This window comes from Argentina silus (assembly GCF_951799395.1).
Source record: "Argentina silus genome assembly, chromosome: 2".
Taxonomy (NCBI): Eukaryota; Metazoa; Chordata; class Actinopteri; order Argentiniformes; family Argentinidae; genus Argentina; species Argentina silus.
The window spans coordinates 5,573,739-5,596,510 of record NC_139656.1 but is presented as its reverse complement, the minus strand read 5'-3'; the positions used below and the strand labels follow the sequence as shown (position 1 = coordinate 5,596,510).

Genomic DNA, 22,772 nt, shown 5'->3' with positions numbered 1-22,772 from the left:
TTTCACCAGCCCAGCTCTCCCCTCGTTGGATGGCCACTTGACCGCGGAGTGATTACTAGCTGTGAAGAAAAAGTTGGTATCCTAATGGAATCCAGGAAGTGTAAGTGACAACCGATCATTGCATATTATTGCAAAACTATGCCGTTTACGATTACAATAAAAGGATATACAGGTTTGTCTAGTATATAGCCGCTACTAAAGTTTGAAGTTTCTCTGAGGAGATTTTGGCATGTCATTTCAACAATGCTAAACTAAGTACCATCAGAATCCTGTCTGTTGGAGAGGGCGTTGCTCACTGTTAGCCAGTGCTGCGCTAGTGGAGAACGGAGAACCAGAGAAGCTTTCACTCCTGGCCTATGAGGACAACTCAGGGTAAGATGATATTTCACCTAAACATGAACATAGGCTGAACCACCCCTTTGGCCCCAGTTGGAATTTTCCTCCCTGCACTCGTGTATGAGACAAATAAACTTGAAACTGAAACTTGAAACTAATATTTCACAGTGCAGACAATACAAGAGGTCAGAGCTAGGCACGCACGCACACACACACACACACGCACACGCACACGCACACGCACACACACACACACACACACACACACACACACACACACACACACACACACAGAGAGAGATAATTCAGACCAGGTAATGGTTTACTGTCTGAGAGCACTGTCCCATCCAAGACTCCAAAATGCAATAATAACAATGGCCATAGACTCATATTGGGTGCATGAATTTCTTATGAGAGTGAATTATTTATCTGAACAAGTGCAGGGCACACACACGGGCACACACACACGGGCACACACACACACACACACACACACACACACACACACACACACACACACACACACACACACACACACACACAGGTCAGGACAACCCAATCCAAGCCCAGTTGGAAGCTACTGAGTGCCCAGATGGTGGAGTGCAAATGACCTCTGACAGTAACACAGATAGAACACAGGGGTCGCGTCCTACTGCCAGCTCTGACATCACAGCTACGACCACATTATAACCTTGAGAAATAATAATAAGATAGATCTGGAAATACTGTGCCACACACACACACACACACACACAACCATGACCTTGATAAATTATAGACAAAAATCATAGCTGAGATGAATGCCATACAGGATCTACGGAGGCAAAATAGCATCTACCCTGGAGAAATGATTTGAAAACAAAAACATTTGTGGAAAATGATTGAAATGCAATGCTGCTGCAAAGCACATATGAATACAGTTTTATCAAATATGCAAACAGTGTTTCGACGGAAACCCCCCCTCCGCCTCTGCAGATTCCATCTTGCCCTATAACTATGATTAACAGTATTGAATAAGATTTCTATAGGATGAAATAGCAAACACCCACGACTGGGCTCACTTTAAAGCTTTCTATCTTCTACAGTACTGAATCCCTGTTAATATAATCCATGAGGAAGGGACAGCTATAAATACATCTGTCTGTCCTTCACCTTCTAATGAACCTGTAGAGAGATAGATGCTGAGGACCAGGGAAATCCTTCAGTTGCCAAGGTAACATCTGGACAAGACAGCGAACAGTATTAAGACCAGTGGCCATTTTTAAGACAAGATTCCTTAAACACAGCTTGGAGTCTGAAATGATTATTCCTCAACCCCACTGCATCACCTCAGCAATATCATTTTCACAGTGGGAAGACATTTTTCAATCTTTATTACTTATCGCCAAGACTTGGTTAAATGACGTATGCTTGTTCTGTTCCTCAGTTATGTTCCTCTGTTGGACAATCCTCAACCATGACATTTCTGCTATGACGCCTCATCCTCCCTCGCCACCTTTCCAGGGGATTTTCAATTTTGGACCCAACCGGACTCCCAAACCAGCACAATAGTTCTTATTCATGTCATTACATCATATCCAGGCAGGGGGACCGGATGTTATTTAATAGTATGACATCTCCTGCCCTGTCACAGATTGAGTCTCTAGCCAGTGTTGAAAAAAAAACAGTGTGTATGAAACATTGGAAATGCATTGAATAGTTAAGGATTGTGTGCTGTCAACTGGAAAACATGAACATGTACCTTATTATTGTGATCCAGTAAAAAAAAAAGAAAAAGGATTGTTTTCTTTCTGCAAGCATGGTGTGGTGAGGGGGAGCTCATTGAGGTGCAATGCACTTCGTCATTCAAATAATTGGCTGGCTGCAACATTGTTGTTCGGCTAACCAGTGTTGCTGTGGCTTAATAATTTAAATTTTATTTAAAGTAGTTTTTAATCAGATTTCTGCCGGAGTGCCGCAGTGCATTTTATCGCACGTGTAGGATTTTTCCCACATGTAGTACTTTTCCTACATGTGTGGCATCTGGAACACAATGCAGACTCGTGCAGCTGCCAACTCGCTTTATTGAGCTACTCGTAGGCGCTGCATCCAATTGGACTTCCACTAGACCTCCACCGCATTGTGCAGTCTATGCGCATGTGGTGTGAGGGCCGGAAATATGAAAACTGTTACTTTCTCTCTCTCTCTCTCTCTCTCTCTGTCTCTAGCCCAAACTATCTATCTCTCTCTCTCTCTCTCTCTCTCTCTCTCTCTCTCTCTTTCTCTGTCTGTCTCTAGCCCAAACTATCTCTCTCTCTCTGTCTCTAGCCCAAACTATCTCTCTCTCTCTCTCTCTCTCTCTCTCTCTCTTTCTCTGTCTGTCTCTAGCCCAAACTATCTCTCTCTCTCTGTCTCTAGCCCAAACTATCTCTCTCTCTCTGTCTCTAGCCCAAACTATCTCTCTCTCTCTCTCTCTCTCTCTCTCTCTCTCTCTCTCTAGCCCAAACTATCTCTCTCTCTCTCTCTCTCTCTCTCTCTCTCTCTCTCTCTCTCTCTCTCTCTCTCTCTCTCTCTCTCTCTCTCTCTCTCTCTCTCTCTCTCTCTCTCCAGTAGTACTAGTCCCTGTGCTTTTAGACCTACAGTACCTGTGCTATCCTCATAGACAATGGTGAGTCTCTTCCATTTGAAGAAAATGACGATGTCCAGTATGGCCCTGGAGATGGCTGTGTACTCAGGGTACAGATTGATGTAGAAGGTGTCTCTGTTGTCCACAGATGGGTGTTTCCAGTGGGTCTGGATGTGAGGCACCTCCAGCGCGTTACAGATGGACTGGACCGCACTGACCGAAGAGCTGTGAGACGGACCGAACACTGCTGCTACGCCCAGTGCCAACTGGTCACACACTGGAAAGGGAAGAGAGAGGAATGGAGGGGGCGAGTCAAGTCAGAGTAAACTACAGTATTGTATATGTGATTTGGTTATCATATATCAATGAGAAACTTTTCATATGAATATACACCTCTCCTGGAAGCCTCAAAGCTGTCGAAGAGGTTGATTCTCTGGATGTCGTAGGTGAGGGTGGTGTTTGGCATGAGGGTCCTGTTCCTGTTGATGTTGGTCACTGCAAACTTAAAGGCCAGCTCCTCCACACTCACCAACTCACTCTCACGCGTCTCAAAGATACCACCTGAAGACGGAGGGAGGAGAGAGCAAATTGTAAAATACAACTTTAAAAAACCAACAACACGGCGGAGAAACAAATAGGTTGAGAAAGTCAATTATAGGCCGTCCATAGAAAGGAATTATTTAGATGTGTTTGTGTGAAACAAGTTCAAAATAACATGAGAATTGCCTTCTGCGTAATCAAATGAATAATGGTTTATGCTTCGGTTGGTGTAATGGGTAATTATTTTTCTCATGTTATTGGATAAATGATTAGAATCAACAAGACTGGACTCAGGCAGAGCACATTCACACAGACTGATTCCACTTCTCTGCCACACATACATTATTCAACACACAACACAGATTATTAAAAAGATGCATATTATCCTGCTCCTTTATTTCAGGACGGAAAGGGAATTACAAACGGCAAAAACGGGCTGGCGCTTCATTCAGGAGTTCATATATTTACACCCAGGGGTGATCAGTCCATCAGATTTCTTTGCTGAGGGGGGGGGAAATATGTAGCCAACCCCTCATTATAGGACATGTCCGTGTCATTTTCGTTTAAGACCCCTATACAATCATGTCTGGTACGGGCCGGTGGCTTTGCAGGCAGATAGCCTTGTCTACCGGCCGTCCTATATACAGGATCTAGCAGTAGCGTCTGAACACCCTCTGTCCTGAACTCGCTCTGCATGTTTACACGGCCAGGATGGTGTCGTTCCAGGTGTGCGATCAGTTGTCTACAGAGCGCCTCTCCTATTGGATTGTGGGGGGCCATTGTTGAGGCTTAAAATTGTCAGGGATTGCAGCCCCCGTTGGGGCTTCCGGGCACACTCCACCAGCGGGTCGGCAAGCATGGTGGGCCCTGTTCCTGGATGTCTCTCTTTCTGAGATACTGTATGTGCCGCAGCCAGCTGGGCTTCACCATATATCTTTGAAAGGTTTTGCAGCCTGGACATGACAGCGCCCTCTGTGGTGCACACTGTCCTTAGTACGGGTTTGGAGACTCTGTGATGTAGATGAGATGCATTCTTGTATCTGTATACGTTTCCGGTTCAGAACAGGCAATCGGGGCGTTTTTTGCAGGGCCCCATAGTAAGGGGTCGACACTGAGTCGGACTAGAGGTTCCGAACGTAACCCAGGTTCTTTGAAGGAGATGAGGAAGACTCCTCACGTTGTTGCCCCTCTCGCGCTGAGCTTCTGAAGAGTGGTTCGCTGGATAAAATGGCCGCGCTTGCTATGTCCTGTATATAGGACGGGCAGTGGGCAGGACTAGATTCAAGATTCAAGATTCGAGATTCTTTATTTGTCACGTGCATACAAGTATACAGTGAAATGCAAAAGTGTGAGTGCCACAGAGTAGTGCAACAATAAGTTTTAAAAGAATGAAATAAAATAAAATAGAAGTACTAAAAAATATAAACAGTATGAACAGTATGAACAGACTATCTGCCTGCAAGCGTCACCAGCCTGTACCAGGTGTGACTGTATAGGGGTCTTCAGCTAATAGGTATACAGAGTGTGTGTCCCATAGTGAGGGGTCTCCCTTATCTCCTTCAGAGAACCTGGGTTACTTTTGCAACATCTAGGTTTTGGTAAAGCAAGCCTCGCAATATCTTCACAGCCTTGGAGCTAAACCTACCCATGCTGCATTTCAATCCAGAGAGTGCTTCCCTCCCCTCTGCCCTCCCCCACTGTCCTTCATGGATGTGATAGGACCTGACAGGTGAAAGCAATATGGCCGAAGGCTGTCTCAGTGAGTGAATGTGTGCTGGAGGGGAGGAGACTGTTTTTTGGAATGAAATTCAGACCCATGCTAACTCCTTTTATTATCTCAGTTTGGTGAAAGAGCCTTAAACAAAATGTGCTGACATCAAGTGAAGCAAGGCAGCAGAGTCTGAAACGAACATCTGTCTAGCATCCAAATACATTCTCTGCATCCTGACTTTATGGCGGACGTCTCTGATGGTGCCAAACTCACTTTATTGAGGGTATATCTACTCCCCATAAACACCCCATCAAATATATAACGACCATAATAAAGGCTAACATTTCCGAATACAAAGGCCCTGAATTTGGTATTCAATAAGCACTGAATAAATCGCTGCCAAATATGCTAATGAAGGTGAATGGATTGTTTCAAGAATAACTTATTGCTATCTTTCCAGGGTGGTATCAAATAGGTTCTAGGAGCAGTTCTTAAAGGGAGGGAGAGTCATTGAAATTCAGTGGAGGTGACTTCACAGTATGAAAAGAGAAGTGTTCCAACCCCCAGTCTCACCTAGCGACCCCGTCAGGGGGGGGTCTACAGAACCTGGAACTCTTCATCATTTTCAAATGGTCTGATTGGGAGGAGAGAAGGCTCTGGGAGATGAAGACTCAAAGGGAAAATAAACAGAAATTCCAATAATTGCTCCGGAACATTGCTCGGGGGTTAGGGATTGTAAAGGTAGTGAAAGGGTAATATGAGTTGCCCTCCTGCATTGTCTGTGAAATGTCAATATAGAGAAAGAATGGAGTCACTAAAAACAATCCATCAGAAGTTATAAAAAAAAGAGTTGTCATCATCATCGCTCACTCTTCAACCAGTCTGTTTCAACCCACAACTCAACATAACTTCATTTACAAAAGTGAATCTGTCAAGAGAGTTCATTGGATCATTAAGACTATCTAGAGGTCTGTTTTGATTGATTTAGCTTTCAGCTGTTTATGGAGTTTTTTTGTTGTTGTTTTTTTGCATTTCAATATAAGCAATGGCTTCCATTCTATGATCCTTTGATCCTTTACATTTTAGAGTCATCATGAGCTAACTGTGGCTGTAGGTCTAATTTATTGTTAGATAAATGTGTCTGTGATGAGTCATGTTTAATAAGCCATAACGTATTTTATTTCTTTGTTTTAATGACAGAACTCTCATATGTCCTCTGTAGCTCATCCATCATTTGTGAATTAATGAGAAACACATCAAAACAATCAAGTTTGTGGTACGCTGACTAACACAAGGCATACTTGATATATGAGATTCACAACAGAGTACAAAGACCTGATTTGTTTGTGCAGCTGGTGATAAGTTTGTGTTTGTGTTGGTGTGTGTGTGTGTGTGTGCGCGTGTGTGCGTGCGTGCGTGCAGGCGTGCGAGTGTTGCAGGATAAAGATGGAACAAATTATAGACTTTGATCAGCTCTCTCTGCAGTGTCTCAACTTTGTCATAGGAATAAGCATTAATAAACACACACACATACTCTGTGACACACACACACACATACAAATGCGCAAACCACATACGCCACAAACAAAACCCTAGCCACCAGAGGCCGAATACAGTGTAAAAAGACGATTTCTGTTATTACTGTAATAGCCGGGGTGAGGTAGAGGGCTCACAAAGGAATGGCGAGATTTGGCTCTACACAGGGGTGGGAGGGAGGGAGGGATGAAAGATTTAGCTGTATGCAGGGGTGGGGAGGAGAGATTAGAAACAGAACGAGAGAAGAAAAGAGCTGAGCTTGTGCCAACCCACCCTGCAGACGCCATCAGTGTGTGATGTTCAACAACCCACCAGGGAGATAAGACAGTGTGTGTGTGTGTGTGTGTGTGTGTGTGTGTGTGTGTGTGTGTGTGTGTGTGTGTGTGTGCGTGTGTGTGTGTGTGCGTGTGTGTGTGTGTGTGCGTGCGTGTGTGTGTGTGTGTGTGTGTGTGAAAGAGAGGGTGGAAGAGGGAGGGACAAACAGACAGAAACAGAGACATACAGAGAGATAGAACTCCCCCCCCCCTCCAGCCCAACACCAGTGGTCATATTTTACATTATCCATGCACCATCACCTTCTGCTGTGAAACATTCAGTGTTCCTTTCTAAGTATAGTCTGCCACGGCTGCTGGAGTATTGAAAAACATAACACAATAAATGGTTGAATTCTGCACTTATGTACTCCAAATAAATTCATATAACCAGTGACACTAAAACCATACATTTTCTGTCCCAAACACTCTAGAAGTATAAATCTGTGGTCCATGACTAGACTCCTGAAAGGACTATTTGGAACTTCATCTGGGGGTATAATGCTGTGTTTCACAATATCAGATGCTTTCTTGGAATGTTTCAACAGTAATAGGCCAAGGCAATTTGTTTGCAATGAATTCTGTATTCATTGCAACTCCTGGTCCAGACACTTGTCATTTCCCACTCCCAGACGACTGTAACTCACGTCTGATCGGGCTCCCCCCGCCTCCGCCATTCCAGCCCTCTGCAGCTCATCTGAAATGCTACAGCCTGTCTGGTGTTCAATCTCCCAAATGCTCCCATGTCACCCCCCCCCCTCCGCATCAGATTCAAGACCCTGGTACCCCCAGCATGAACACTCCCTTCTTCCACCTCTGACCCATCTCTTTAGGTTCCACCTGGGCTCCTCAGACCTGTCCACCTCCTAGCACTTCCAAACAGACCCACCGTTTGCAATAAAAAAAACAACTAACAAACACATACTATTGTGTGGGGGCACACGATTTGATGAGGAGATTGTTTTGCAAATGTGATATAGCACATTTCACAAATCTTGGGTTGGTGGATGTGTATGAATAGACAAGAATGAAGACCTAGAAAGGAGAAATGAAACACAGAGACAGACAGAATGATAGACAGAGAGAGACGGAGGTAGAGGGAATGATAGACAGATAGAGACAAAGGTAGAAAGAATGATAGACAGAGAGAGACGGAGGTAGAGAGAGGGATAGAGAGAGACGGAGGTAGAGGGGGGCCCTATGACCCTCATATCCTTCAACCTTTTCATCCCCATCTAACGAGATGTGTTCACCTGTCACTCCCACTGCCGCACGCACGCACGCATGCACCCATGTGTACACACACACACACACACACACACACACACACACACAGAGAGGACTGAAATAGAATAGAAAGGAGGTGGCGGTAGAGAAAAAGGTGGAAACAGAGAGGTTCACATGAACTGTTCTCTCATAATACCACCAAAACACTTATTTGAGGATAGAGTCACTAGATTATTTCTCTCAATATTAGTAGAGATTGGAGTTTGTAAATACGTTCCATTAAAGGTATGTAAAATTGGCAGCAGAAGCTGACTCTCAAAGTGTACACATTCTCAAAGAGAATCAGGCCCTAATTCAGCAGAGAAATAAGAGGAAAACACAGGCAAGATGCTTTCTCTCCATCTCTCACCCTTCCTCTTTCTCATAATCTCTCTCTCTCTCCCCCCTCTCTTTCCTCCCTCTCTCTCTTCCCCCCCCCTCTCTCTCTCTCTCCTCCCTCTCCATGGTTCCCCCCCCCCCCCTCTCTCTCTCCCCCTCTCCCCCCTCTCCATGGTTCCCTCTCTCTCTCTCTCTCTCTCTCTCTCTCTCTCTCTCTCTCTCTCTCTCTCTCTCTCTCTCTCTCTCTCTCTCTCTCTCTCTCTCTCTCTCTCTCTCTCTCTCCCCCCTCTCCTCCCTCTCCATAATTTCCCCCCCCCCCCCTCTCTCTCTCTCTCCCCCCTCTCCATGGTTCTCTTAAGGAGCTGAGGAGAACAAAAGAGAATCTGGCGTCATCTCGTTAAACGAGGGCCAAAACATTCAGTTTGTCTTTGTAATGTTCTGAAGCATTTTCACATCAGGTACACTGGGGAATCTCATGCTTAATTGCTGTAATACTGTGTACTTGGCTGAAGTACCCCACTCCCCACTCCCACCTCTCTCATTCCCACTTTTCTACTACAATATCTTGCTTTCCCTCTATTCACAGCATCTGTCTCTCCACTCTACCTCCCCCCTGCTCTCTCTACTCCTCTCTCTCTCCCTCCTTCCCTCCGTCTCTCTCTCTCTCTCTCTCTCTCTCTCTCTCTCTCTCTCTCTCTCTCTCTCTCAAACACACTTAAAGATGGCCCCAGTGTGTCACTATAAAACTCAACTAATTTCCACCTCATTCAAATTCATGCAGTCTCGTCTCTGTCAACAGCATACATACATGCACAGGAGAGACTGGACCATCACACAGAGATCTTCACCAAAGTAGAAAAGAGAGAAAAAAGCCATGGTAATTGCAGGGAAATGTGAACGTCAAAATGTGATTTCAGACTGTGTTAAATGCTGGGTGAAGGAAAGTCCATTGAAAGAGTCAGCCTTAGCGTTTCAAGTCTGTGAATGCGTCACACACTCACCCACCAAACACACGCACGCACGCACGCACGCACGCACGCACGCACGCACGCACGCACACGCACGCACGCACGCAACTGCAACTCATTCAACTAGAGCTTGAGCTCTGGGAAGAAGCCGACCACATTCAGAGACCTGGGATCAGCTCTCCAATCCTAAAACCATTTAAACCATTGCAATGCAAGATCAGGTACTTCACTTGGGGGCAACGTCATGTTACTCCATTCACCTACACAGTGACAACCGTCTCTCCACTCATGCAATCAATCAATCTCCTATCTATGACCCTCTCATTCTATTACGATCCATTCCTTGACACAGAGACGCTCAAATAGTTAATGGATACTCCTCATCAGTCATCACCACCTGGTCCTATCACTGATAGGGCACCTTCTCTGATCTAGGCCAGCTTCTCTCTCAACACCCCTCCATAGACTGACTATGACAGTGGTGTTATGGATGATTACGTTCTCAATCCTCCCTATACCTCAATGATTGATAGTTGTGTCATTGCAGGCTGAGCATCTGTAACTAGGCACTGCGTTGTGCTGCGTTGAGGAATGTATCTCAGACTGGGGACACAGGAGTGTGTGTGTGTGTGTGTGTGTGTGTGTGTGTGTGTGTGTGTGTGTGTGTGTGTGTGTGTGTGTGTGTGTGTGTATGTGATCATGAGTGTCCCACAGGGTTTCAGTTTGTGAGCTACGCAAAGGAATCAATAATTTTTCACATCACATCTATTATCTGTGTATGTATGTTACTGATCTGTTAGAACGGAGTCACACCTCCTGTCCCTGCCTCTCTAATTCTATTGCAATTGCACGTAAAGACAAAGGCTATACCCACAGGACTTAGCTGTCTCAGCAAAGGCTACACTCCAAGAGGAGTTAGCTAATGCACTGGAACAGTGAATGTGTGTGTCCCCAAGCCCTAGAGCTCATAATTATGAAGAATAAGTGCATATAGTATACTGTAAAGCAGGATAGTGTGTGTGTGTGTGTGTGTGTGTGTGTGTGTGTGTGTGTGTGTCCAGCAGCCTACTGTACATCATCCCTCATCTCCATGGTGGGACACAGCTGATATGTTCAGCTGCCCTAGATCAATGGCAGGTAGTGGAGGTGGTTTGGAACTGGCTGGAGACTTATGGAAGTCTGAATGTCATCCTTTGACCACAAGAATATTCTCGGGAGACCAGAGTTTGATACTAGGGACACTAGGGATGGGTCTCTCCATGGAGGAGGGGACCAAATGAGAGCCGATCTAGCAGAGTTGTCTGGGGACTTGTAGACAGACATGTCCTCTTGGTCTAAAGGTAGATGTTTAGGTTTGGCAAGCAGGAGCAGGAGAGCCACATTCAATACCAGCCTAAGCAATGCCAGTGTGAGGTACGCTTAACGATTGTAAGATGTGTTTGTAAAGGGGGGCGGGAAGTTCAGGATGAGTGTTAATTAACTCGGTGAGTTTTGGTGATCATTATGATCATTATCATTAGTTGTCATCATTAGTAAAACAAAACGGAGAAGGCGGTTGGGAGCGAGGGTGACGCGACCTCTGTTTTCGGTGGAAGTCCAATCTTTCTTTCGGGAGGGAGTCTAATCAGACATTTCGCTGAAAAGAAGCTTAGCGGGGGTCGTTAAAAACAGCCCGGGGGATTTACCGGGTGCGCGTCCGCGGGAGAGAAAGAAACAGACGGACGATGGAACTAGCGGGTTCACTCACGGCGACGACACAACGGAAGGTTAAGTGAAAGGTGCCATATGGCTGCGTTCATGGTGGAAATATTTGGGCTAATGTGCCTAAAGGCCCCCAAAAAAGAATAATCATTATCCAATTGCATGCTGTATCAAAAATATACTAGGTTACTGGACCACCCGGCCACAGATTGTCATCCTATACGAAATAGCCCACAACTTCAGATCAAATATATTTACATTTTAAAAGGTACACATTGAAAATAAACCTCTCGGAAGTTTGTCTTGACCCACTGCTGCAGACTGACCTGTATCTGCGCTACAGTATAGCCTACGTCGTTATTACAGTGCTCTAAAAGTTATTATATGGTCATTACACATGCACAAGCACCACTCAATCTCAAGCGTTTCACTTATTATAAAAACACTTAAATCATTGTAATGGTTAGGCTATTATATTGCCATGAGGACTCACTCACCGATTCTAAGGACTTGCTGTGAACTCAGGCCAAACTGTGCCATACAGAATAGACTGAGTAGTAGCCTCTTCCTTCTCTCCATGGTCCTGTAGTCGAACTTCACATATCTCCGTAGCGCTTGGTTCATACTGAGAGAATGAAAAAGCTCATATCCGTGCTATGAAGTAACTGGCGTCCCTTCCCCATCGCCTTCAGGAGATTGAAAAAAAGCTCCCACTGTTCACTGAACTCCCTTTTGCGCGTCAACTCAATGCCCTTTGGTTACCTACCCCATTATTTCAGAGCGATACTTTCTCATACAAACGTTATTGCAATATAGATCCAATTATTGCTCGTTTAGCAAGCTCATTAAAACAAAACGCACAAAATACTGTGGGAAGCGGGTACGAGGGCAATTCCGCGCGCGCTCATTCACTGGACTCTGGGCACGAACGGACCAATCTGACCCTGTGATGCCCGTGCACAGGGGCAGGAGCGCAGACTGGAGAAGTATCTGATAAATAATCTTTAGAATTTAGCATCTCAGCAGTCTCTCTTTCTGCCCTGGTCCTGATGAGAGCGGGTATAATCCTCAGGACGCGCGGTGATGCTATAGGCTACCACCAGATTATGAACTACCCCGCACAGCACACACACGGTAAGAGAAAGCTATCAGTCACAGTTGGTCAACCTGTTGTTAATTTCCAACAAACACAGAAGTTTCAGTGACACCAATTGTTTACCCGCTATTCTACTGATATTTCATAAAGATTGTGTAGCCTTTAACAAATAATTACTTTGGTGATAGGCCTTACAGTAAAACACAACATAGAAGCTATTTTGTTTTAAATTAATAAAGATTAATACACATTCATTTCATCCGGACATTTATCTTCGTAGCCCTATATGAAGTTCCAACATCCCCTACTACTGTGGCTACTACAGAGCTCAGTTTACCTAACATTGACCTAAGCAATAGTGCATTTCATCACATCGAATTTGAAACTGGTTGCTTATCACCATCTGGTGGCCAACATCTTGCTCCACCTTTGCAGGAACAGAATCAAACGCTCGACATCGACATGGAAATTAGTGGTTTAGAAGCTACGTAGTTGATTATGCCTGGGAAAGTTTAATTTGTCATAGTTTGTAATTTGTAGAGGAAGAAGAGGTGTTGAAGAAGAGCATTTTAGTAAAGATTTATCCAGAACGAGAAATAGAGAACCACACCTCCCAAGAATAACGTTGTTACACAATCACAGTGATAAATTAAAAACAAAAAGTGAAAAAGTACAATTCAAAGTTGAAGAGATAGGCCCACCATCTCAGCAAACCAAGGTACAATGTTCAACAGGTTAGTGCACCACAAATTAACTAGGTAAGGAAAGGCAAGGTACTTGAACCTTGCCTTTATGTATTCTGGCTCCTGCATATGTTGATCTTAGATCTCTTCCACAATAGGAACATGTTCATTGTGCAGCTCACCTGGAGGACATTTGACTGTATTTGCTCATCTCCTTTCTTTCATCTGCATAGGACTGTAAGAACTGAGAGGATGAAATCAAAACCAATGAGGGTTCTTCCCTGCAATATTACACCTCACATACTGTTTTTGTAGATGAAGGAATGGGTGTATGGTCGGGAGAATAGGAGAGGAAGCCACTTTTTAGATGATTGAGATTAGTGACGTGTATCATGCCCAAGATGTATTACTGTCATCTAGAGGCCATTCAAATGTACTTCACTTACCATACATAAGACTCTAAAGTAACTAGTACAAAAAAAGGACAGCACAGACAAAATATAAGTTAAGAAAATGTATTCCATGATAATGACAGCAATAGTAATAATAGTAATAATGATAATCCACAGTCTTATGTACGAACACAGTTTTAAAAATGCAAAGGGGAAAGTCAAAGGAGCTCTCACAAATTTCACCTTTATAGACATGTGATTGTACTTCACAATCGCAGGGATAGGTCCTACTTGTTTAAAAATAGATTTATTTGCCCTGTGTGCTAAGCCTAACATATCATCATAAACATAATTATTAATAAAGACAATAACAACAACAATAATAATAATAATAACTAATGTTTTGACCCCTTAGTTTCAGAAAGGCTTGCATGTGGTCCCGTACTCTATGCTTTCTCTTATTGACCCGAAGGTCTCTCAGATTCTACCTCAAGATTACATTATAAGTGCAGTTTCAATACATCCATAAAGGTGCACCAGTCCATATGTATGTTGAATGACAGCAATCTGTGTTGGTGTGATGAGTAGATAGCTTTAAAAGCAGCGCAGCCTTGGGTGAGAAAGTACAGTAATTGTACGTTTTCCAAAGTGTTGGAAAGAAAGTGATAGGGACACTGTTAGGGGTTTGTTCTATTTCAATTGTAATGATTTCTAATCTGGTCACCAGTGTGTTTGGTAGCCAACTGCTTTGTGATTGTAATGCTGTTTGACACAACAACGACAGAAGAAGTTTAAAGCCGAGATCGGTGCCAGGCTAGGTTAGTCAGCAAAGACTAACTCAACAGTACGGTTGGCAGTCTGCATAGGGTGGTGAGTTGCAGTCAGTAACAGGCTTCTGTAGAATGTTTCCTTTCAAACTAAATTCTAAGACAATTCAAGTAAAACAGGAATGGTATTATTATTATTTCATATATGTTCCCTTTGAGGAGGAGGGTTGACTATTAATACTGGACAGTTGGATATCATGTAAACAGAAATAAAAAAAAAATGAAAACAATAAAACTGATAGATTTGTTTTAAAAATCTACAGGCAGAATCTAGATTAAAACAGATATGTTCAAAGAGTGTGTTGAGTGTGCTTCCAAGGAATGCATTATAGAAAGATATAGCGCTATTGTGCTGCTGACAGTTCACCAGTGTGCAGCCAATATTGAGTTAAACAGTAGAAGCGCAATAAAGCTAATGATTATATTTTACACAGCAGTCTTAAGCCAAAAGCCCCTGAACAACAGTTATGTAACACACAGCCCTTGAGTGTTAAATACAAACACAGATTCTGAGTCTGAGAGCAAAAATAAGACCCACATTCCTGTTTAAAAATAGACATTTTTGGCAAGAAGGTCGTAGTTCAGTGATGATGTCAGTCCAGTGATGTGTGTATGGTACAGTAGCTGCCTGGAGTCTCTGTCTCTCTCTCTCTGTCTCTCTCTGTCTCTGTCTGTCTCTGTCTGTCTCTGTCTGTCTCTGTCTGTCTCTCTGTCTCTCTCTCTGTATATACTGTATGCATCATCACGGTCCAGTCAGTAAGAGTTCCTGTTCATAGATCCATGTACAGTTCCACAGGTCAGCGATTACCCGTGTGTGCGTGTTTAAATATGGCCCCTCTCCCTTCTGATACAGTTTGAGCAGTGTGGGTCAGTGAGCCAGTGTCACTCTATGAGGAAGCCCTAGACAGAGTTCAACCAGGAGAAGCTATACACTGGACTCTCAGGATTTCAGGATTGTCAGAGCATAGTCAATGATGAAGAAGAGGGGAGAGATGGAGGGGTAAGTATGGAAGGGAAGGTGCAGGTGTGTGTGGGGGGGTGTGTGTGTGTGTGGGGGGGGGGGGGGGGGGGGCATTAAGGACGGTGATGTTGAGGCCTTTCTCCTTCTGTACATGTCCTCTCTTCAAAAGCCTCCTTTTTTAAAGCTTGTGTGAACACAGTCATATTTCTGCTTCTCTTTTTCTTTCTCTTGATGATCCCTCGTTCACCCTCAGAAGACGTCGCTGTTGCGTCCATTTGCGTAGTCGTCCCGTCGCACCCAGATCACATCACCTCTCTCTGCTGCCCCCTCCACTGCACACTGCTTCCTCAGGGGGGTCAACTTCATAGGGGGGGCCGGGGACCGCGTGGCAGCAGCACAGGGGGACAGGGCCGAGTCATGATGCTCAGGAGCGGGTATCGGGTCAATATCCTCCCCACTCTGGGTATCCTGGATAAGTCCCTCCGCAGTCCCCCTGTTCTGAATCCTCTCCTCTTCTACCCCTCTGTCCTGGTTCTGGCTCCTATCCTCTCCCTTCTTCCTCTCCTCCTCCAGGGAGACTCCCTCCATCTTCCTCTCCAGGTTGCTAGTCTCTGCAGACGAGGCTCTCACAGATTTACAGTACTCATCATCATCACTCAGGATGTCCGTCTCCTTCACCTGGCCCTCCTCCCCCTGGTCGTCATAGCGCCCAAGGTCAAACTGCTCCTCCACCCAGCGGTCTGTGTCCCCACCCTGAGGCTTCTGGGATTGGAGCAGGGGATGCTGGGAAGGCGGAAGCTGGTAGGAAGGGTCAGAGGGACTGTGGGAGGGGTCGGAGTCGTTGTCGTTGTTGTTGCCGCCATGGAAAACAAGGTCGGTGTCGATGGTGAAGCGGTTCCTCACCAGCTTCCTGCGGCCCAGGGTGCGAGACGGGGTGGAGACTAAACACAGAGACAGACAGAAGAGAGAGATGCTGTATTATAGAGCAGTTATCAGAGGGAACTGATGACAAAATACATAGCAACTGGGACTGATCCTCATTGATCGCTAAGTACAGTACATGGGAAGAGCAGGGATCTTTCCTTCCATTTTTCTGCAGGTGATGGACATGTAGAACTCTTCACCCATCAGGTGTATGTATGACCTCTCACCTGCTCGGTTCATAGCTGGCCGCGCTCCTTTGAGGGCACACAGGCGTTTTCCACCGAACGGAACATACTGCTGGTTGGGGGGCAGAGACTCTGTCTTCAACATCTGACGACGCTGTTTGTCCCTCAGGATGGAGTGGACCGCCTTCAGAACATCCTTCTTACTCTCCGGAGAGCTGTGATGGGACACACACACACAAACACACACACACACACTTTAGGCAATACTCAGTGGCAGTTGTAAAATGACTCTGAAGCATATCATGATGTCACAGCTCACCTGCAGCATAGGTGAAAGGTTCTCTCTGGTCTTCCCTCGGACTCCGACTTCACATGAACGATCTCACACATCGCTGTGCCCTCAGAGTCTAACGAGAGAGAGAGAGAGAACATATTTCAGGGTCCCATTTATTGTCTGAAAATATGTAACCTATATTTAGAGAATGTATCAAATCATTCCCTGCCTCTGCTCACGAAATCCCCTATGATCACCCAGACACGTACAAACCCCAGAGAGAGGTTATTTAAGGTCTGTCTGTAAGAGGATGAGACTGTGTGAGTAGACGGAGCTGGGCTGACGTCTTTGACATTTATCACAATAATCTCCTGTCTGACTGTGGGAGAGGACAGTGAGCCCAACCACTGGTTAGGATCCAGTCCCTCTGGACCCTCTCTCAGAACATCAGGTCATAGGATCCAGACCCAGGGGCTTCGAGTTGGGGTTGTGAACCCTCAGGCAGGATAACGACCTCAGGATTATCAAGTTAGGTTCTGACCCCTCATATGGAGGGTTACGTTAGGGTACCCCCCCACAGTAAGGGAGATGGAACTATCCTTTGGGGTACGGCTCTAATTCTCATCAAATATACACTATACTCACTCCCCCAACAAAAGAAAGCGAGGGAGGAGTTTCAACATGAAACAGTTTGAAAAGGAGGAGAAACTGGACAGATCGAGAGACCACAGAGACAGAGATCTGTATGCAAAGAATGACACAGATAAGAATGAGAACATACTAGAACAATGAGTAAAAGAGTTCCAAACTGGGATATTGGGATTTGGGGGATTCAAAAGAGGTGGGTACTGTGGGAAAGACATTGAGAAATGGAGGCTTCATGGGGTCTAGGCTGCAGCAGTAGGAGAGGGAGGTGAGGTGAGGGGAGACGTACTTGCGAGAGCGCGGACTTGGAGGGAGTCCGTTGAGATCATGTGACGGAAGCGGAAGGGATCCCTCTCATCTGCCACAGAGGCCCGGTGAGACCCGCCCTGAAAAACACACACACACACACACACACACACACACACACACACACACACACACACACACACACAGGGTTGGACACAGAGCAATAACAAGGAGATGAAGTGCTATACACCTGCATTACAGCAGAGGGACTTGGTACAGTCGAGCCAGTCCGAGGTAACCTTTTAAAGAGTCCACCTACTATACTACAGTATGGAGAGTGCATTAGAGAAGTCTGTGATATCCAGGTTATATTTCCACTCTATTTCACAAGAGTAATCTACTGTATTCAGGAGATGTATTCAGGAGAGGGGCATTAACTTAAAATGTGGCTGATGGTCCCATTGTGCCCGTTCAAAACTAAAAGCCTGCTCATTTTAAAAAAAACATTACAGAAGGCAGTCCATGGTCGCTGCCTGCGCTGCCTGTGCTTTTTGAAGGGAAATGGTCAAAATGGCACTCACAATTTTCTTCCTTTGCTTGGAGCAATCTTTGTACACAAAGACAACCGCAGTCTTAAACACTGAAAGACAAGAAAGAAAGGGATGGGATGGAAAGAGAGGGGGTGAGATCGCATTAGATTTTGATGCACTCAAATTTAAATCTAATAAAATCTCTGGCATATACCATTCACTACAGTAGAGCTTGGAGCATATGCTTTTAGGGACAGCATTTGTGGAAAGCTGCTTATGAAACCACTAATACTCCAGCAACACAAACTGAAAATGGACCACAGTCACGTCATGTACAGTAATAGTTCTATCGGGGGAAAGCCCATCAGTAGGAGCTTGTAAAAATGCTGTAATATTTATGCCTTAAGAGCGTATTGAAAGAGGGGGTTTCAGACCCTGTTAAAGGGCCTGGCTGGCCTTTCAGGAAACTATATCATATAATACTAGCAGAAGAAATAACACAATTTAAGTGGAAAACACAACATCATATCCATCATCAGAGAACCTTCATGCAATCTACTATATATCAAGATTCAAGATTCTTTATTTGTCACGTGCATACAAGTATACAGTGAAATGCAAAAGTGACAGTGCCACAGAGGAGTGCAACAATACGTTTTAAAATAGAATAAAATAAAATAGAAGTACTAAAAAATATAAACAGTATGAACAGTATATCATACGTGTCTATATCATATGCAATTTTAGAACGGAAAAGTACTCTTATCCCTGCTTCAGACATAATACCATTTGACAGCACTGTATATAAATGTATTGTTTTTGCACCGGGTGCCTTGAGTAAAACTCAAGCCTCACCGAAGGCAGCCAGCTCAGGGTCTTTCTTCCCCTTGACCAGGGAGGAGGGCGGGTTGATCCACACCACCGTGGCATGAAGCAACAGATCCCCCATGGAGAGATCAGCCACCTGGGGGACACACAGAGAGAGACCCACAGCGTTTTATTATTACTGACTGTACAATCTAGGTAACATAGCAACCATTCTCACTGTTATGACTAAGGTCATATGACTCTCACCTCTTTCTTGTCAGCGGTCTGGTCGTTGATGAGTTGATCAAACACGGCTCCGTATTCCTCGTGGAGCTTCTGCATCTCGTTGATGTGGCTCGCGACCTTGTTCATGGCCTTCATCGCAACTGGAGGGAGAGAAGGGGAGGGAGGTTACACACCTTGTCAACACACTTCACACACAGCAACAACCAACCGAACCGAACACACATTATAACATGTAGTACACGGGAGAATAGTGACGTACATTACAAACAATCATACACTCACGGCCACAAAGTCCCCCATGCCTTGATTCAGGGGGTAGTGACTGTAGTTGTAGTTTTAGCATCAGTGGGTACTTCAGTTCTGTCTCGCATACACGCACGCACACACGCGCGCGCACACACACACACACACACGCACACACACACACACACTCCTCACCGTCTAGGTGGTAATGTTCCTCGCTGTCTGGGTCTGTGAGGGAGTAGAGCTCCCTCAGCAGTAGTGGGTACTTCAGTACTCTCTGGATGGGCTTGATCAGGTACGACTCCAGGGTGGAAGAGTGCTGCTGTCTGGGGTTCCTCTCAGCCAGGAACGCCTTGAATTCTGGGTCTGTCTTAGCTGGAGGGGGAATGATACAAACCACAAGAAGAGACCACTCCATACTGTGAATACTACATACTGTACTCCATACAAACGATTTTCACTCTTTTTTTTTTCTTTCTTTAAACTCTTTTGTTAAAAAAACATGTTTTGTTGACAAACCAATGTAGGAAAGTCTACAGTATCAGCAGGACTCACTGTGTTAACTCAATGTCCTAAATACATGCTGTCATGCTTGAATGATGACAATGAGAGTGAGGAGGTCACAGTGTCAGAGGTGCCAAGATGGCTGACAACATGTACACTCACTTGTGATGCTCTTTTTCACTTCTGGCTCCCCCCCCCCTTCATCAATCTCTCTTGATATCCCACTCTAGTGTTATTCTCATTCTATATTATCGATTAATCTATATTATTCTATACTAGATGGATTAGATTCACCTCAGAAGCACTGTCAATTTGTCGTCCATGTTAGGAGCATGTTATGACCGTACCTTTGGCCAGGACCTTGGGAACTTTAGTGTGGCTGGCACAGAAAGCACTGTAGATCTTGAAGCGGTCAGCATAGTACAGGAACGATCCGCCCAGGGAAAACAGCACTTTCTATAGAGAGACATGACAGTTGTACATATTCAAAATATGTTAAATACTCATGTTTCAACTCACTGTTTCTGTATGTGTAACTTTCAAAAACATTCAGTTTCCCATTGCCTAGTATGCAAACACATTCCGTTGCTTTGAAATTGATCCATAGAGAAAAAAAATGGTGAAATTGCTCAAATTTAATCTGAAGCAATCTTACAGAAGTCAAATAAGTTCTTAAGGTGAGTGAAATGCTTTCACCTTGAACTGTTGGACCCTCTCCAGTCGCTCCAGGTCAGGCACCAATCTGGTCCCATCCTCCAGAGTCCGCAGAAACTCCACCTGGAACTCCACCATCTCCCCAAGGTTCCCAAACAGAACATCCAGCTAGGAGACAGAGACAGACACACACACACACACACACACACACACACACACAATGCTCCACTTACTGTATCCAAGAATAAAGCTGTAATACAGCCAGAGTTCATATCTTTGCAATAGATCAAGAAACCATCTAACAGCCAAAGTGCCTATGAATGTTGCCTTACCTCATCTTGAGTGAGGAAGCTTTCCTTCTGCAGGGGGGTGAGGTAGCGCTCTATGAGACAGCTCAGGTCCTGAAACAAACATGTCAAGTAATATTCAGTGTGTGTGTGTCTGTGTGTGTGTCAGTCATCACCATCGGTGGGTCTAATGCAGCAGGCTTTGCCAGCAGTCACTCTCTAATCAAATGTGAGCAGTGCCAATTCAAGCAGCTTATACACAGGTCTCACACTGGCGTCAGCTAAATCCTCATCGGATGCACGCACACACACACACACTCACACAAATACATACACACACACAGACACAAATCTAATAAGGGTTTAGTGCTTACTTTGACGTAGGTTCTCTCAGTCTCCACCAGTTCGTTGATGACCTTCCGTAGTTTGTCTGCGTGGGAGAGCTGTCTCTGAGCGGCAGTACCAGGGGGTGGCAGAGCAGACACAGGGCTGGGAGAGAGGGAGGAGGAGGAAGAGGAGGACGACACAGGGCACTCCGGGGGATTCATGTCATGAAGACTGCGGCAGAAAGCAGTGACCTGCTCTGTACTCTGTAGAGAGAGAGAGAGAGAGAATATTCAAAAAGGCAAATTGATTTTCTAAATTTGGCCTAGAAACAATAGTCATCCACCTCCTATGCAAACCCACTCAATTTCCTTGAGAAAACAAACAGTCATCCACAGATAGGCGTTACCATGGAAACTGATGGTACCCCGCATCTTTTTGGAATATACTCAGTTGGCCACACCTGAGACCAAATGTATTTTTCACACAAAAACTGTGCTCACACACCCACACACACACACACACCTATAGCACAGCCCAAGGAGAGAGTGCCCCACCACCTCACTAAAGAATGCCAGGCACGATCAGATGTGCCAGGGATGGCAGGGCCGGGGGTGGAGTCATGGTCATGTGCTCAGGATAGAACACTCCCTCTCTCTCCCTAAGGCTCCAAGAATGGCTGTTATCTAACATCACTCCTACACAAACAAGCCTGGCTTACAAGGACCATCTGAGATCTCATGATGAGAGTGTGAGATATGAGATGGTTTGACAAGTGTTGCAATGTACTGGGAGACAAGCTGGGGTGAGTTGCTTCTCCCCAAAAACCTTTACACATGCTGCAGTAAACCTGGCATCCGATGATGCCTTTCACAGTCACCCAAATCAATAAGAAGACCACGCTCTACAGTGTACAGATAGACAGGGGCATGATTCATCCACATCCTTTCTTCACGGTTCAGAAGCCTTGAAGTAAACTCGGTGAGTGTGTGGGCAAAGGGACGTAGGCAACGTGCAAAAGAGAGAGAGAGAGAGAGAGAGATAGAAATAACTGAGATTATATAACAAACACATAGGTGACATATTTCTCGCGCTACGTATAGCGAAATTACCATGAGAATGAAACATGCTTGCTCCCACTCCTGTCATAAGCATTCATCAGCAACTATGTACAGTATTTGAGCTCAACGTCAGATCCCTTTGTGCACAGAAGAACACAGAGAGATGCACCGACCAGCGGTAGTGAGCAGACATGGGGCTGGAGGAGGGGGTATCCCAGAAGAACCCTTCTCTGGGATCAGACAGGACGAATGGATTAGAGGAGCATTAGATAGCATCTCCCCAAAATGCTGGGAGAAAAAAATGAATGAGCTCAGCACACACACACACACACACACACACACACACACACACACACACACACACACACACACACACACACACACACACACACACACACACACACACACACACACACACACACACACACACACACACACACACACAGTGTGAACTGGGGAGCTAGTAATGGCAGCATGCACTCCAGCTGAAAAGCTGTGATAAGACTGAGAGCTCAGCTGTGCAGACCTCAGCTCTGGGAAATGAAGGAAATTATTTTCTCATGGGAGACA

The 22,772-nt window shown here is 45.1% G+C and overlaps 2 protein-coding genes across 5 annotated transcripts in view; both read right to left on the bottom strand.

Moving 5' to 3' along the window:
• The window catches only part of grik1a (glutamate receptor, ionotropic, kainate 1a), a gene marked incomplete at its 5' end in the record, with an annotated part of 37,409 nt that extends 25,505 nt beyond the window's left edge, over positions 1-11,904 (bottom strand). Inside the window, 3 exons of one of the 3 annotated variants that reach the window (XM_083690652.1) lie at positions 2,961-3,218; positions 3,335-3,502; positions 11,811-11,904. In XM_083690652.1, the coding sequence (XP_083546778.1) occupies positions 2,961-3,218; positions 3,335-3,502; positions 11,811-11,892 (508 nt within the window). The remainder of the gene's footprint in view (positions 1-2,960; positions 3,219-3,334; positions 3,503-11,810) is intronic. The other 2 variants (XM_083690651.1, XM_083690650.1) reach the window with 2 other exon arrangements.
• A 1,687-nt stretch (positions 11,905-13,591) lies between these two features.
• Positions 13,592-22,772, bottom strand: part of tiam1a (TIAM Rac1 associated GEF 1a) — a 68,807-nt gene continuing 59,626 nt past the window's right edge. For both annotated transcript variants that reach the window (XM_083687450.1, XM_083687449.1), the window contains exons 18-29: positions 21,192-21,407; positions 20,863-20,931; positions 20,573-20,698; positions 20,224-20,332; positions 19,568-19,747; positions 19,151-19,269; positions 18,932-19,040; positions 18,128-18,186; positions 17,590-17,686; positions 16,701-16,788; positions 16,424-16,596; positions 13,592-16,213 (exon numbers count right to left, since the gene is read on the bottom strand). In XM_083687450.1, coding sequence (XP_083543576.1) covers positions 15,522-16,213; positions 16,424-16,596; positions 16,701-16,788; positions 17,590-17,686; positions 18,128-18,186; positions 18,932-19,040; positions 19,151-19,269; positions 19,568-19,747; positions 20,224-20,332; positions 20,573-20,698; positions 20,863-20,931; positions 21,192-21,407 — 2,037 coding nt within the window. In that variant the 3' untranslated portion in view covers positions 13,592-15,521. The remainder of the gene's footprint in view (positions 16,214-16,423; positions 16,597-16,700; positions 16,789-17,589; positions 17,687-18,127; positions 18,187-18,931; positions 19,041-19,150; positions 19,270-19,567; positions 19,748-20,223; positions 20,333-20,572; positions 20,699-20,862; positions 20,932-21,191; positions 21,408-22,772) is intronic.